Source organism: Ambystoma mexicanum, chromosome 4q (assembly GCF_040938575.1).
Source record: "Ambystoma mexicanum isolate Mex_15411 chromosome 4q, UKY_AmexF1_1, whole genome shotgun sequence".
In the NCBI taxonomy this organism is placed as follows: domain Eukaryota; kingdom Metazoa; phylum Chordata; class Amphibia; order Caudata; family Ambystomatidae; genus Ambystoma; species Ambystoma mexicanum.
Window position 1 is genome coordinate 398,083,183 of NC_090928.1, and position 16,711 is coordinate 398,099,893.

The 16,711-nt window shown below is 43.1% G+C and overlaps 1 protein-coding gene across 1 annotated transcript in view; it reads left to right on the plus strand.

The window, feature by feature from the left end:
- Positions 1-16,711, plus strand: part of RYR2 (ryanodine receptor 2) — a 3,854,281-nt gene that overhangs the window by 3,625,961 nt on the left and 211,609 nt on the right. The window contains exons 98-99 of the mRNA XM_069607971.1: positions 7,753-7,813; positions 16,460-16,606. Of these exons, the coding sequence (XP_069464072.1) occupies positions 7,753-7,813; positions 16,460-16,606 (208 nt within the window). The remainder of the gene's footprint in view (positions 1-7,752; positions 7,814-16,459; positions 16,607-16,711) is intronic.

Below are 16,711 nucleotides of genomic sequence, written 5' to 3' on the forward strand. Positions count from 1 at the left end.
GGCAGAAATACCCATGGCAGTTAAGGGGTTAAGACGGTAAAGCCCCAGAAGAGATATAATTTGTAAGGTAGCTCAGTGAGTTAATACTCCAAATGCACAGAAATATGTAACACCTGTGTTCAACACCTGGCTTAATCTTCCGGTGCGATAATATGCGGAGTGAATGCATTCAGCTTCCGATGCAACACAGCATTTTCCAGGTCAATTGGTTCAGAAAAAGTGGTGGAAAACACTATTACTGTCGCTTTTTCTAATTGGCCGGATTTTTGTGCATTTTCTGGGTGAAGTTCAGAAGCCGAGTGGACACACCAGGACCCCCTGTATTTCCCGCTCCACCAGACAAAGGCGGCCTTCCTGCCAGCATGGATTCTCATGCTGGAAATAAGGAAAGGGATTCCTCTGGGATCTCCTTGGAAATTAAACCTGCTAAAAGTGGGCTGAGTCCAGAGGAAGCCATTGTCAATCCCGCCAGCAATCGCTAATTGCGCGAGGTATTTACACTCTTCCACAGTGGAAAAGCAATGTGATTTCACCTGCCTTTTACTGTAAAATCTTCCATTTTGTGGCTGAAAAGTAAAAACTTGCGCCAATGGAAGTGGTCCACTCCATGCAGTTTAATTTATGCCTTAATTCTTGTGGGTTTTGCGTGATGCTACACATGTAATAAATAAATAAATACATTTAACATGACCCCAGATAAATGGCAATTTGTGATCAGAATGAGTGAGCATGGCATGTCGCTGGTATGAGGGTGTCCTGTGCTTCTTGAGTGCATTGGCAAATGTCCTTAATTGCCATCTCGCGTTAAGCAGGTGCTTAAACCCATCAGTGTGGATTGCGCAATAATAAGTCGACAGAGGTATTTCAAATGGCCAATGTAGCTCTTTGGGTGACATTGTCAATGGGGGAGAATCTTGCCCAGAATGTGCCACTTTCTCTGTGGAGTGAATTGTTCCCACCCTGAGGAAGAAGTGTGAAAAACCCACAAGGGCACTGTGCCCTGCTCTTTCTGTGTGTCTTCCCCACAGGGTGACAGATGCTGACTCAGACATGGTTAAGTCTCAGGTGGCAAGCCTGTACCCTAGTTGATGTGGCAAAGGATTCCAGACTTTCGAGGCTGATAACATTAGTAGCATTGAGTTACATGCCATCTGACAGGTATGTGTGATAAAGTTGCAAAACAGAGCTGTTAGTGGGCTAAAGCAGGAGGCAATGTCTGCCCACCCTCAAACGGTATGTCTGACCAAAGGTAATAGGCCCTTCCTCCCCATCATGGCTGTAAGGGCCAGGCTCCAAACCACGGCAAGAATGCCCTCCAATTATCCATGCCCGCGAGTAGGGTACCCCTCGTGCTCCAAGAACCCTGTTGAGCAACCTCTGTGCTTTCCAGGTGATACTAACATTATTTAAAGCCAGAAGTCTAAAAGGTAATAACTTTGTTGCAGCTGGAAATTAGCTCCTGCCGTGATCAAAATGTTTTAACCAAGTGTGACATCATCCCCTTCATTTATAAGCAATATGTGTGTTCTCACGTTTCTTCCTCCACTGAATTACTGTTAGACACAACTGTTGCCTTTGTTTCTCTTTTGTAGGCAGTGGGAAGGCAGTTGCACGCCTCTGGCATAATATGCCCATGTTCTTCCAATATTGGCTAGCTGTTGCCCTCTTATGTCCAGGTAGAACCATTATGGCAGTGACTGGCAAATGCCTTTCCCCGGCAGACAGTAAAGCGGAAATAAGAGGCCAATTCAAGACACAGAACAAATAGCAGTTAAGACAGACTGCAGCTGCCATTGCTGTGTTAGGGAGAATATGTTGAGTGTTCAAGCAAGGAGGTATGTATTAAGCAAGCAAGCAGTGAGACAAGGGAGCTGCAAAGAAAGGCCAGAGGGGCTCTTTGAATAGTGTAACAGGGCAGAGGACCCATGCTCGTAACATATGCCCGTCCTAGTAACATATGGCGAGAATCAAATAGATCAGGCTTTGCAGCAAATGTTAAACGAGAAAGGAACAGAGTCCAGCTCTGCATTCAGAATAACAAAGGCAAAGAAAGGCTAGGCTCTAAAGCCAGCATGAGATGGAATAAGAGGGACCAGTCTCATCGTGAGAGGCTGGCCCGGCCCCCACAGGAGCACTAGAGGGGCAGCCCACATAGCGGGCTGACCCTCTGGCCACCCCCTCGGGTCCACATACACCCCACCTACTAGGCATTCCCCGGGTCCGACGCATCCGGTCGCGGACCTGGTGAGTGCTTATAAGGGGGTGGGCTTGCGATCGCTCACCTTGTTTGCTGTACCCCCCACACCACGGAGGACAGTCAAAGCAGCAACATCACACACCTGGTCCCTCTACTCCTAACAGGGCTTACTCAGAGGTACAAGCAAGATTTCCTCTTTCTTTGAAACCCCCATCCTTCCATTCCAAGAGACACACACGTCTCCTTGCCCCACACTAAAAAGTAGCAACTTGCAGTTGGTAGAAAAGGATGCAACTCCTTTATTTGGCAGGAATCCACTTAACAGGTGATCTGCCTCTCAACGAGCTGGCATCCTAACTGTGGCCCACTGGAAGTCATTGTGATTTCCTCTCTCTTACCATGAGCTCATAGTCAGATGACAAATCCAGAAATGCAACATATAAAGACATGTTCTTTGCTGCTGCATCCTTTAATTGTATTCTGTTTTCTTTTCTTCTTTTCTCTTGTTTTATACAGTGATGATATTTGTAATTTAAAATGTACTGCTATTTTAATTTTAATGTTGTGAAAAGTCGAGTTCTTTGACTAAAACACAATAAATAAATTATAAAGCATAGTCCCCAAGGTATCCCCTGCCCCCCCCAGATTTTATGTGTCTCCTACACCCCTGATACTGTCCCTTCAGCCAACTGTCTTAACTAAAAGGCCATAAAACTCCTGGAAGCTGGGAACATATAATGGTTTGTAAACAGTACACATTTTTTGCAGAAAGTTGCATTTAACAAAAAAAAAGGAAAAGGTAATCCTTTTCACATGTAACTCTTTACTGGGGCCAATTTAACACTGCGTGGTCCTAACTTGTTTCCTAAAATTCTGATGTCATTTTCAAATGCATTTTGAAATGAGCGGTTTAAAAACACATAATTAATGAACAGGGTCAGTATTGCATTTTCCCAAAAGAGAGTCTACAAATGTTTTCGGCAGCCTCTATGTAGTTTTAGGACATTGTAGTGATTTCAATGCAGCTGCTAAGGTTTCCTGGCGGCATGCAAAGTGAAACTTCAGACTATGCTCTCAAGGTTTAATTGGTGAAGTCTCCAATGTTCTCAGTGTGCCACAAGCCTCACAATGGTTTGTTTGCTTGCTTGCATATAGTGTGGCAAACGTGAAATAAGTTACCCATTTTTTAACTGTGCTGTTTCGGCTCTTATTTTGGCATGTTGCACGCTTGTCATGGGTGCCACTCATTTTAGCTTAGATGCTCAAGATTTCCGTTGTTATTGTCCTGTGTCAGTCACCCATTAGGGATCCTGAGCAGTAGTGTCCAACAGCTGGTGGTGAGAAATGGCACTGGAGGATTGTGTTCTGACTTTGTTGACTTGATGGCATCGCTGGACCTAGGCTCTGAATTGGTCATAAAAGACAGCAGTCTAAACATAGATATGTTGTTTTTGTGCCAGTCCTATGTTGTCACACAGGACTGGCACTCGTTGCACGATCTGACACTGCAGCCGGCAAGTCGGCAAGTTTCAGCCACAGCAAACTTCCTTCTTACAGTTAACAGGGCTAGAAGGCTGCAGTCCTCGGAGCAGGCAGCAGTAGTGCAGTGTCAAGTATCTTCTCCATAACTCTTCTCTGATTCTCGAGATTTGGAGCTGGAGCAACTCTCTCACAGTCCGAGGTGGGCTGCAGCTCAGCAGGGAAAACAGCTACTTCAGATGAGTCCCCACAAAAGCAATTAAGTCTGGGTGTGGGATAGGACAGGACTCGGGGCAAAACACTAAGCCAAAAGGCTTGGGAGCAAAGCCTAGCTCGGAGCACAGCTGGATGCAGGATCATGCTCCCTGGAAGAGCTCTTGATGTGTAGGGTGGTGCAGTCAGTGGTGGAAATGGAAAAAATGTGGTGGGGGATCCCACAAGTGCTGGGGTGGGGGAGGAGTTGGGGGGCAGAGGGGGCGTGGTCTAGAGGGGGCGAGGTTGGTAGCGGCCATCCGATCAAATAAATACTTTTAAAAAAAGAAAGAAAAATAAGCGCCCACAACGGTAACATTGCCTTTTACCGCCGGCCAGGGCTTTAAGTGGGACGGGGCCTGCCGGGGGGCTCAGCCCCGGCAGGCTCCGAAATTTCGTTTGAGGCGGGGCCCCGGCCACTACACGAAAAGGATTTTCGTGTGCGAAAGCTTCAGGCTCCAGAAAAAAATGCCTTTCAGCCGTAATGGTGGCGCCGCACCTGCGAGGCATCCCTTTAAGCAGGAGATGCCGGTGGGCCGGCGCCACCATTATGGAGAAAACGCGAGGCTGCTGGAAGCTGAGGCCGTTTTCCTAGAGACTGAAACTCGTGGACTTTCACTCTTCAGGAAAACGGCCTCAGCTTCCAGGGGCCTCACCCTTTCAGCCTTAATGGTGACACTGGCCCTACGCAGCTGGCAAGGGGCAGCACCACCATTAAGGCTGAATAGGCGAGGCCCTGTCCCCTGCCAGGCAAGCCTATAAGAATATAAATGCAGAGATCAACACCCTCTCCCCCATGGGGAGAGCGTGTTGATCACTACAAAAGGTTGCCTGGCAGGGGTGCCAGTAGCACATTGAGCCGGGGCTCGTCAGGGGGGCGTGGCCTAACGGGCCCGCAGGACCCCTGCAGGCCAGACCCCCTTGATGAGCCCAGGCTCATTTTGTTGTGCGAAAAAAAGAAAAAGCTCTGGCACTGGTGTGTAAAGCACAATGCTCGCTACATGTACAACTGATTCCTTTCAGTGGTACATGTAGTGAGCATTGTGCATTACACATCAGTGCCAAAGCCGCGGTAAACGGCTAATGCTGCCGTCGCAGACGATTTATTTTTTTATTTTTATTTTTTCCAGCGCGGTTCATGGGCTTGGGCAGCTGAATCTGGCCGGATCCCGAGATCCGGCTGCACATCTGGTGCCGGATCTCGGATCCGCCGAGAGCCGGCCCAATGACCAGCACTGGGTGCAGAACCAAGTGACTATGTTAGGAGCATGATGGGTGTGACAAACTAATGCATGGCTCAGCTTTCCAACAGTTTGGGAACTAAGGGCAGGTGACCAGATGACTCGGGGATGGTTGCCACTTCCCACATCCAGGCTGAGAGTGCAGCAACTATACTCAACAACAAACAAATTATATGACCGCAATGCTAGTGACAAAACAGCGAGACTGCAATTAAAACCGGTCATGGCTAACTTACACAATGTTTTATGATCAGATAAAGTTAATCAATGTATTAAAAACATCTACACATGCCAGGTGCTCCTGTAGGGCAGTGCCAGACCAGATAAGAGGGTTTCTTCCTCCTCTTTCAGGTGCCAGGAAGTCTGAAAAACAACTCAATGTTAAGTATAGGAGAACATCGGGTGTCAGGAAGGCTGGTTTGCAACATGAGTCATTATTGCTGGAAAACAAGAAAATACAGGTGAAAGGTGGGGGGATGGGGGGTCGAGGAGACTTTGTGGCACCAAAGGGATTCTGAGTTCTTAACTGTGGAAAGTTCTAGCTCTGCTGAGTCATTGTCCATTGAAACACATTGTACAGCAACATCTTAGAATTGACAGCAATTTACTTGATGTATAAGCGCCTTGCAAAAGCACAATAAATAAACACATTTGAAGCACAGCGTTTCTTATCATTCCACTAATGTGCAAACACAGCTATGGGTGCCCCCGCATACGTGGTTCCTTTGTTACCTACTCTTGAGGCAGGACTTGCCTGAATGCAGTTTCATGCCATGTGTACTGGCACACGGCTGCATGACTAGCCTGCCAGTGTCTGGATGAGCACAGACATATGTTAATGATAGCACCTCTATTTAACAGGGGGCTACAATTCTCTTCTCGGCATGATTTACGGGAGGGTTGTGCCCGAGCTACACACCTTGGATCTCTGATGACGCTCCCATTGCGGGTTTGTGAGCAGGGACAGCCCTTCCCGGGATAGAGCGATTCATCGGAACTACTCAACTCGTCTCCCACCCAGTGGATGGCAGGGTTCATATGAGCCATTCACGGGTGCGTTTACATCATCCCATTTTTTTGTCAGAGCAACTCACATTCCTGTAAAGAAACTTGGGCGATTCTGCGCGCCCCATTACCAGAGATAAAGAGAGGGGCGGAGTAGTCCACACCCGTGAGCCGACGCCATTTTCAATATCGGAAATGTAACGCACACTGCAGGGCTGCGTGAATGCTGACAAAGGACCCCTTTTCACATGTTGCGGGGTGCTTTTGTTCATCCTGCCATTGTGATTGAGCGGGTTCCTTTCACTGCACTGTCTTGAAATGTAACCTTTTGCCCCACATTTCATATATCTCCTTTTCCTGCACCTAAATAGTCTTCTATGATTTCTTAAACTTCAGTTTAACAAACACAAGGAAATCCCTTGTCATGAAAAGTCACGAATTGCAATGTGTAAATGGGGAAGGGAGGCTTGTGAGGTTAACATTTTTTTGGGGGAGCCTAGGAATACTTTTTGCTCCAGTCCAACACTGTGAGTAGTAGCTGGGGTGCATTTGGGGGCAAAGGACGTGGATAACTGCTATGCATTTTAGGCACTTGCTGCCACCAGCTGCACGGTGCACATGCAAGTGTCCAACATTGGACCAGAATGCAGGCCTTTTGTACCGGCACTTGCTGTACGGGTCAATTCAAGCTTGGTTTGCCTTAATGATGTGTACAGGCGCGTTACAAATGCCATATCATAAGTGTTTCATCGCTAATGATCAGTTACCCAAGGCCCAAAACATGTTACAAAACCGATATTAGGCTGGTGTGCTCACTTAATGCGTGCATGTACATGCGGTGCATTGCGTTTGCAAAGTGCTTCGACATTGAACCATGGATAACCAGTAAGTGGGGCTTCTCCACTGTTAAATGTATAACATGTCTTGCTTCCTCCACTCAGTTCATCCACTTGAATGCAATACGATGTTCTTGATTGTTCGATTGCGCCCTATATAGCGCGGTGTGTGCGGTATTGCAGAAACGTTGCACTGGTGCAAGTGCAATTAGCACCAGAGGAAGCATGCCGCAGTGCAGACAACATAAGCGTCCAATGCATTTTTGCAACAGGACATAGGACTGACAGGGGAACATTTTTCCCTGGTGCAAAAATGCATGGAAAGAATGTGCATTTTGCACTAGTGCAACATGAGCTCTAGTGCTAATTGCACTCGAACCAGAGCAACACTTCTGTAATACCATCCTCTTATGCTGGCAAGATAGTTCAGCGGGTTGAGTGCTCGCTGCTACGATCTGAGCGTGATCTGCAGGTCACAGGTTCGAATCCTGGCAAGGCCAACTCAGCCTTTCATCCTTCCGAGGTCAATAAATGAGTACCAATTTCGGTTGGGTGATAGTGTATGTAAATATGTGCTCTGTAGTGCTTTGGATGAAGGCGCTATATAATTAACACATCATTATCGTTATCATTAAAAACAATAATTTGTGATACTTTCAATAACTTCCAGTCTGAATGAGATCAATCAATGATATTTCTGAAACTCGTTTCTGTATTTTTCTTTTGTTTGTTACCTTTGCAGGCTCAATTCCATCGATGTCAAATATCAAATGTGGAAACTCGGAGTCGTGTTCACAGACAATGTAAGCTGGCTTCTTTCTACGCACAGTGAAGTGCTCTGTTGTATGCTCTGTGTGTGGCGGCTGAGCAGTCCCAGTGGTATCCCATGAATAGCCGAGTACCTTGAGCTTTGCCGCTCCTCTCCATCCAAGCATGAGCACAGCAAGTACCTGAGAGCACTCTCCTTTATGCTGACGCTCGTTGTCATGGTGTCTAGTATGTATGTTAGGAGTCCTTATTTCTTTATATTATGGTGATGATTTGTTTGCGGAAAACCGGATGCACCTTCATTTGTATTAACAGAAGAAAAAACCAAAAGAAACATGAATGACGCTATATTTCATTCTCAACCTTGATATTATTCTTCATAGAAAATAATAATTATGTATTCCCGCTTGCACAATTCATAGAATTTAAAACCGCAAGGTATACAGCACATTCGTTTACTAAAATGACAATAAATCACTAATTCATTTACACACCATAATATTACATCGTACAATCTTCTAAAGTCAGCATTAAAAAACCTACAAGAGCAAGCGATAAAGGAACCTGACAACCCATCATACAACGCGAACACAAATCTAGTGATGGTAACAAAAAGCACATTATTTATACACTATAATTTCAATATATTGCCTCTTTCTGGGGTTTTCTTTCATGCAAAGTAGGTGTCCATGATTTTACTTTCCATAGGAGGATTTAATGTCCCTTCTCTTGCCATTCACAGTTTCCACTTGTTATTAGGTGGCACTGGAAGCACTGCCTGTAAGCCAAAACTATTGGCATGCTTGGCGAAGATCGAGAAAGATGGGATGTGAGCAGGGGGCACACACAGCCTGTGGGGTTGTTTAGATTGTTCACACCCCCTTTGACCACCCATGGCTGGCTATTCCCTGCAGCCATTCCCATACACTACCTGCCCCTCCCCACCCAAACTCCCACCCTCTGTCAATGTCGTTGAGTGAGCACTGAGCTTTTAAGGGGACACCAATATTCTTTCTAAATAATCTTATGAAATACGATCTCCTAAATGCAGCTGTAAAGCAGCTCATTGTAAAAATACCCTAACCAAGTGTGCTTTCAGGAATTTGATTTATAACCAATCTGTGTTCCCTTTCATCTGTTCCTTTTTCTGAAGTCCTCTAACAAAACAGCAGTGTTAAATCTAGCAGTTGTGGGTCTTGCATGGGTATTAGATAATCATCTGCCAGGCTCTGCCTTAATATCTAACACTAGTTTGCAGCTGTTACCAACTTGTGACCAGCCAGTACCATTATGGTATTGCCTGGAAAAGGCCTGCACTATGTCTACACAAACCCAACAGGGTTGTCTTTACCAATGCTTGTTTATGCAGTTGACTGGCTCTACCCAACACTTCCATTTGTACTAAAGCACCACCAAAGAGTCAAAACTATGAAGCCTCACTAGCTGGTTCTAAAGCAGCAAATACGAACCACAACTAATGATGCGCGAAAGCACCGTCTATGAGACCAATCAATGGTTTCTTGCTAGGAGGGACTGAACCTGGACCTATGAGCTCAAACGAAAAGATAGAACTGAAGAGAAAGCCCAATACCTTGGGCTTACAGTTTGCCATGCGGAGCTATGTTTTCTATCTGTGCATGGCTCCCGAAACATCAGAAATCGGCCTGAGCATGTGATTACTACCTGTCCAGATCTGTTTATTTGGTTTTGAATGTGATATACCAAGGATGCGTTTGTCATACTTGTAATTAATCAGCCCTTAGCAAAATCATTTAATTCAGAATTTTCTTGGGTCCCAACATGGCTTTCTAGCTATTTGTATGTCCTCTACACTGGTTTCAATGTGTACAAGCCGCTTCTTCATGGAGCGTCAACACCAGGCTCGTCCCCTCACTTTTACATTTCAGTAAGGAGCTTAGGACCCTTCTCTTCAAGGAATGGCTCCTTCCTAACACCTAGGTCTGCACCCCCTCCTGTTCCCACACTATCTGTGACTGGGTGATCTGCTCCCTCCTTTCCCTTCCCTGGGTTATTTGTAGACCCCTTGCTGCCAAACTGCCCGCCCTCCCACTGCCCCGTTATTAGCTCTCCACTCCCTTGTTTTAATCCCTTGTGATCTGCTCCCTTCGCCATTTCCTTTCTCCTCTGACTTGTAAAGAGCTCAGTTGCTTAAGGCCAAATTCAATAAATACCCTAATGGTGATAAAGAGTGAAACATCCTCTGAAGTCTGGTTAGACTGTAAGCTGTTGGCACAGAACATTCCCACTTGGTCAGTTGTGTTGAACAGTTTAAAAAAAAAAAGATTTTTGGAAGATGAGAACATTGTCAAGAAATGATTTTGCAAGGATTGTGCTCAAGTTCCCGGAACTCTGGAAACAATTTACCCCATCAACTCAGACTGGAACAAACCACCTGGTGCCATGTTCTCTTGGCAGGGTAGCTCAGGGGCAACGTGCTCGCCTTGGAAGCAAGACAATGTGCAGCAACACTGGTTCGATCCCCCGGTCCGCGCTTAGAAACCTCTGGCCATTGAGCGCTTTATAAATAACCAATTACAATATTAAAAAAATACATATATTCCCTTGTGCAATATAGTAGTGCAAGTGAAATTGCTCCATTTTGTGTTATCTAAACAGCAAGCAGTTGTAGCTAAACAGTATTAACCCCAATCCATGTCAAATAAAAATGTTTTTACTAGGGAAGCAATGAGGAACGCAGATTTATTTGCGGGTTGCTGCGGACCGCGAAAATAAAATAAAATGTGTTAACGGCATTTTTGTTATGCAGCAAACAGTGCAAACAAGATGCAGATAATAGGGATTGCGACACACCCGAAGGCAAACGTTTTTAGACTGCTTTTGTACTGTTTGCTCCATTCTGCATTACCTCAGCATTTACTACATTGGGAGTGCCATTTGGAAGAATAGAGTTTGATGGCCGTTTTCAAGATGTGGGGCAAGATTATGTAACATTTGCATCAGTGATGAACATTGAGCAATCACTGGCCCCTCTGGCTTCCGTCAGTTGCGCAACCTCTTTGACTCCGCTAGGACCTTGGAATGCTACTTCATTTGAATGGTTTTTACTATCTGGAAGTCAAAGCAGCATATGGACACAGAAGTGCCAAGCAGAGAGAGTCAACAACCTTAATAATGCCTTTTCCCTTATGTTGTTTACTTTCCCAACTCCTCCACACTTCCCGCTCTACTCCCCACATTTCCTTGAGCTCCATAGCATCAGTATGTGCATGGAGCACATTGCAAAGCACTAAATCAATCAAACATACTCTGAGGGCAGCCATTTCCTGGCTCTTTCATTTCAATCTGACAGTCTTTTAACAAAATGGCTGATCCTGTACATGCACGTAGAATTCATGAAACCCCCTCTCCAGAGGAATCGGCTAAGTCTCAGTTGGTGTAGATTGAAGCAACAGCTTTGGGTTCGTGAATTCAGGGGTGCATGTAGAGGAACAGCCTTTTCATAGAGAACCAATGCACGGAAGGTGGCGCTAAGCAAAGCAGGAATGTTTGGTATTCATTTCCTTTCAGGGAACGTATATAGAGAAGGTTATATCTGCTGAGATGAGAAATAGGTCAGATACCCTCTTGCTCATGATTGCATTGCGAAGGAGCCATCTTTTTTGATTGATTAACAATTGCATGATTGTGTATCAATATTTTAAAGCTAAATGTGGGCATCGATGTTGAACAATCGTTTGCCGATAATCTCGAGGCAGATTCTGACATCTTTGACTATGTGCCATATTTCAATAAAGGAAGCCCGTATACATTTGAGCCACTGTCTAAGATGACATGTATCACTTGCGCTACAGAAGATTTGAAATACAGATTTTCTATTTAAAAAAAGTATTACACAGCAAAATTAGTATTCACGTGCTCATCTACAATTGAAAAATAATAGCTTTAACATGTAGCAAGAGCAAAGAAGTCAGCACATTTAAAATTGTCTTCACATGTTTGCAAATATTGTGATTGCATTATGGTGCACTCAATGGACTTGAACCATTTAAAAATACATTTTTTGAATAACATGATTTAACTATAGTAAAAAGCCTTCTAAGAAGAAGAAATCCATTTTGTATTCAGCTTTCGCCATTAACAAATTATATAATACACTAATTAACACAATGCATAAAACAATATACAAAAGTCTAAAAATATATAAAACCTTGTATTAACACATTAAAATTGCCTATCCAGTTTCCCATATGCTGCTTTAAGATATTTACATATGTCCATTAGTGACATCAATACACAAAACGAACTCCATTGCCTCTGCTGTGGTTGTAATATAGTAATTAATAAAATGTCCTCTAAACTACAATCTTCTAATGCCAATTGGACGAGTGCAAATCAACATAAAGTGTAGCAAATTTTCAATGGCCCCCGACCCACATGTTCAGAGCCTAGTATTGACTTATTAGCCCACCCATATGCCCCACGAAGGGTAACGCATTCAGTCTGACCATTGAGATAATTCTTCTGTGTTGCAGAAATCTCAGTTTTGCAATAATGTTGTCAGCCTGGGTCACAGTACGAGGGGCCTCCAAATATATTAAGGAACTTAGGTTCATGCTATGCCTTATCATAGCGTCATAGTCAAGATACCTAGATCACTTAAATCCAATACATAAATGTTACCATTAAAAAGTCAACTCTGTAAAGTTGACACCCCAGCTATTACACAGACTATACACTTTTTAAGCCACTGATATTTTACTTGTGGGAACTGGGGTGTTATTTCCCCCTTTGCATTTTTAATATTCAGATTTTCTAGACTTCCAAGTAAATAGCTTTATGGCAAATTGTAAGTATTTACGTTGCGCTTGGGTCCTAAAGCTGGGAACTCTCAATTCCAACCGCAATACTACCCTGGCGTGCTGGGCTCAAGCACGAGTATCCTCCTTAAGGAACCATTTTGTAAGCAATCTATTGCCGCTAGCTTGGACCGCGATGTTTACTTTGGCCTGCAAAACCTCAAGGCATTTGTCTAGCCGATGGCCTCCAAGTTTATAATAAAATCTAGCCACGGCAGCCCGACGCGTACCTTATTGTCTAGCATTGCCAAGTTGGTTCTCCAGCTACATTTGTTTGTGAACAGAGTATCCAGGCAGTTAGTTATAAAAGTCAGTGTCCTCAATAGGCATCTCATTAATCCTACACATGAAAATTATCATTATCGTGCTCATCAAAAATTATGGCTTTAACATGTAGCATAATAAAAGAAGTTGGCACATTTAACATTGTCTTCACATGTTCACATGTTTGCAAATATTGTGATTATTTTTAAATGGGTCAAGTCCATTGAGCGCAACATAATGCAAAGTACATTTTTGAATAATATGATTTAACCATAGTCATAAGCAGTGTAAGGAGGACCAACATGAGCAAATAGAAATATGGCTTAATGATTTTAATTAACCACAAATACAATTAATAGCTTTTGTATTGAAATCCGCTTATTTGACGATGTGCAGATTTCCTCTCTAAAAAAAAAAGGTTTCTGTTCCAAAATATTTACGAAAATATCCGGTTTACCCCTACTTGGTCGAAAATATTTGACCAAATTATTTTTGCTCTTTTTTTGGTCGAAAATGAGGTGGAGACCACCACAACCCTCCACCCCCCTATTCCCTTCTCCCATCCCATATATATATTTCATTAAATGTGACCGAATTTCGACCACAAAAGATTTTAAAAAATCGGTCAAAAGTAAAAGGTCAAATATTTTTCGCCCAAGTATGCTAATACCAAATACTCATGTAATTAACTTGACAATAATGAAAGACTGTCACCGTGCTTGGGACTAATATTCTTAGTCAGTAAAAATAATACAATCAATGTTCCTCTTGTAATTGCACAAGAAAATTGCCAATAATAAGGTAGTCCACACATCATGGTATCAAGGAAAATCCTCTTTGTATTGCAACTGAATCCAATAGCCGACACGTGTTTCGACCAATGTGGTCGTTCTCAAGGCTATTAATCAAAGCAAATCAATCAAATAAATCACCAGTTGTATACATTTGCCAGTATGACATCATGTTGCAGAAATACATTTAAACAGAAAATCAACAAATAATAATGTATGAAATAAAATGTTGTGAATCCATACCACACAGGATGATGTAAGTGATGGGTAGGCAAGCGTTCATGGAAAACATTTGAGAGAAAAACAAATTCAATTCTAAATAAATGTCACCGATAACATATATTGTTGTCAAGGCTTCACCATGCCATGTGCACAATTTCAAAAGCTTGAATCAAAATACATTTGTACCCAATTGGTGAAAGCATGAGTCCACCACAAACGACCACCCGTTTGGAGTCCGTATTATGTTAACCTATTCTGTTAAATTAGTGCAGAGTGGCTAGCATGCTGCATTCTATTGTCATGCTTATAATTCACCAAATTGTGATAATAATAGAGTGACTGGATTTAGATGTATATGCTTACCCTCTAAATACACTTGGTCCTAAGTGGGTCTGTGAATACAGGAATGGAGTTTAGATTATAATCACTAATGTAAATAATCTGACATGCTGTTAAGTGAATGTGTAAAATAACATTGCCCACCTCATGGACCGTTGCATCTAAATCAATGAAGTGTCTTCTGTATCTCAACAAGGTAATCACTGGGTCAGATCCCTGTGCCTTAGCAATCAAAAGAAACCATGTGTTGAGTAATGAATAGTTATTATGTGACATGAATAATGTCCTATATGACTAGAGCGTACCTATAATTGGAAAGAATCCCTGGACTACTTAGTCCTACAACGCTATTCCCTGCATTGGCCGCATCGCCGTAGCTCTGGCAATATCCAGCCAGGTCGCGCTGGAAATCACGTGTCACGTGATGACGTCACGCGCATGGTAACGCGACATAATCACGCGAACGCGCCGCATACCAAACAATATTATTTGTGCTCGTGCTGTTATGCTGAATTATAACTTGTAGATTTCCTAATATAAATAAATCACGTATCAGTACAACTAACCAATACTGAGCATAACATTTCTTAAATGGAAATCAAAAACATACATAATGGTCATACTAAATGAAATTATGCATTGTGTGTTAGCCACTGTAACTAAAGAAAGTAGTTTATATGTCTGAATACCCAATTATAATAGCGTGGATGCTTTGAGCAATCCTTGGATAAATGCAATGAATAACGTGACAGAGACTGGTAGTCTCATTAGGATCTCCAAAAGGGTTAGGTCTAGCGTGCCATGCTCATGCTTACCAGGTTCATAATAGACCAAACTCTTATTTACAAGAAGACATACATCTCATGATCTGAATTCAAACCAGACTGTGTTGTTCTTAACAGACAAATAAGTCTTGCTTCCATTTTACGAAGTGTAAGTTGCAAGTCCCCCCCCTCTTGCCCTTCTTAACTTTCATTAGACCCAAAAACCGTAAATCCTCAATGTTGTCCATTTGATGTTCTGTTTGCCAATGAACGGCCAAAGGAGTCTTAGGCTTAAGGAATACTGAACCCATCTCTGTTCCTGACAAGTGTGAAAGTGGTACCCATGATGCACAGAAAGCTAGTTTGTGTTTCGAGCCTGCTCTGGTACAGAGATCCGTTCTTACACATCTGCCCCTTAAAAACGTTCACAATCACGGTTCTTCTGAACATTACCACCTCTAACGGGAAGTGGTCGAAGTGTACAAAAAGTAGAGGTGGAACTATGTTCCCTAATGACCTGCACCTCTCCCCACAAACCCCATCACCACGTCCCCTCCCACACACAATACAAACCCCCAAACTCTTGCACCTTCTGTTTAGGGGAACGCTCAGTGCAGTGCACTGAATGTGCAAGTTTCAATTTCTTCCTATACTTTTATTTTAAAACGAAACCATTTCGGAACGGTTTAAGTATAGGAACTGTAACCATTATTTAAAAGAAATAGAGGAGCACCGCTCCCGACCGCTGCTAACGGGGGAGATGGTGCTCGAATGCCCACACAAAGTTTTAGTGCTACATACATGCTACCTGACGTTCTGCTATGTTTTGAAAGTGCATTAAGACTACTTAATAATGTAGGTCCTTCTAGACCAAGGGAGGTGGTCATTATCGTGGGATAATGACTGGCATCACCTTGAGCCATCTGTTTAGACAGGGTCATTAATCTATGAGGCTATAATATATGTCTTGACGTTGTGGTGGTGAATGTTAATTTAATAATGTGTAAAGCACACAAAACGTGTTAGTAACAGTTGTGGTTTCATTTAGTAATATTTAAATAAGTAGGGTGTCTTTATAAGATAAGCATTTTAATTGTAAAGGTGGCTGAACTGGAACAGTTTTTGCATGAGCTTGCTTTAGGTGCTCTCTTAAATGGAGCGTTTTTTCTCTGCAAACGTGAAATCATTGTCCCACGTGTTAGCATTGGCGTTGTGTTAAATTGGGGTGGAGTGCCTTGTTGAAGGAAATCTTGCTGGGAAATGCCATTGCTGTTTCATGAATGCAGATGCATGATTTCTGTTGTTTCCCTGGCTCGTTCTAAATTTAGAATGTCTGGACTGCAATCAATACCAGTAATTATTGACACCATATAAAAGTCATTATTGACTTCGGAATGCAAACATGTATTTAAACAGGTTACTGGGAATGGATCATTTTCTAATATGCCTTTTCTTCCACCTAGTCCTATCTGTACCTGGCCTGGTACATGACAATGTCAATCCTTGGCCATTACAATAACTTCTTCTTTGCTGCCCATCTCCTTGACATCGCCATGGGCTTCAAGACACTAAGAACCATTCTCTCCTCGGTGACGCACAATGGAAAACAGGTACAATATCTTAATGTGTTTGATACATGCTTTAACACAAGGTATCAGTGTGACCACTGTTTTGATGTACTGTGCTTGTAGTCAACAGAAATCACACAGAAGGTT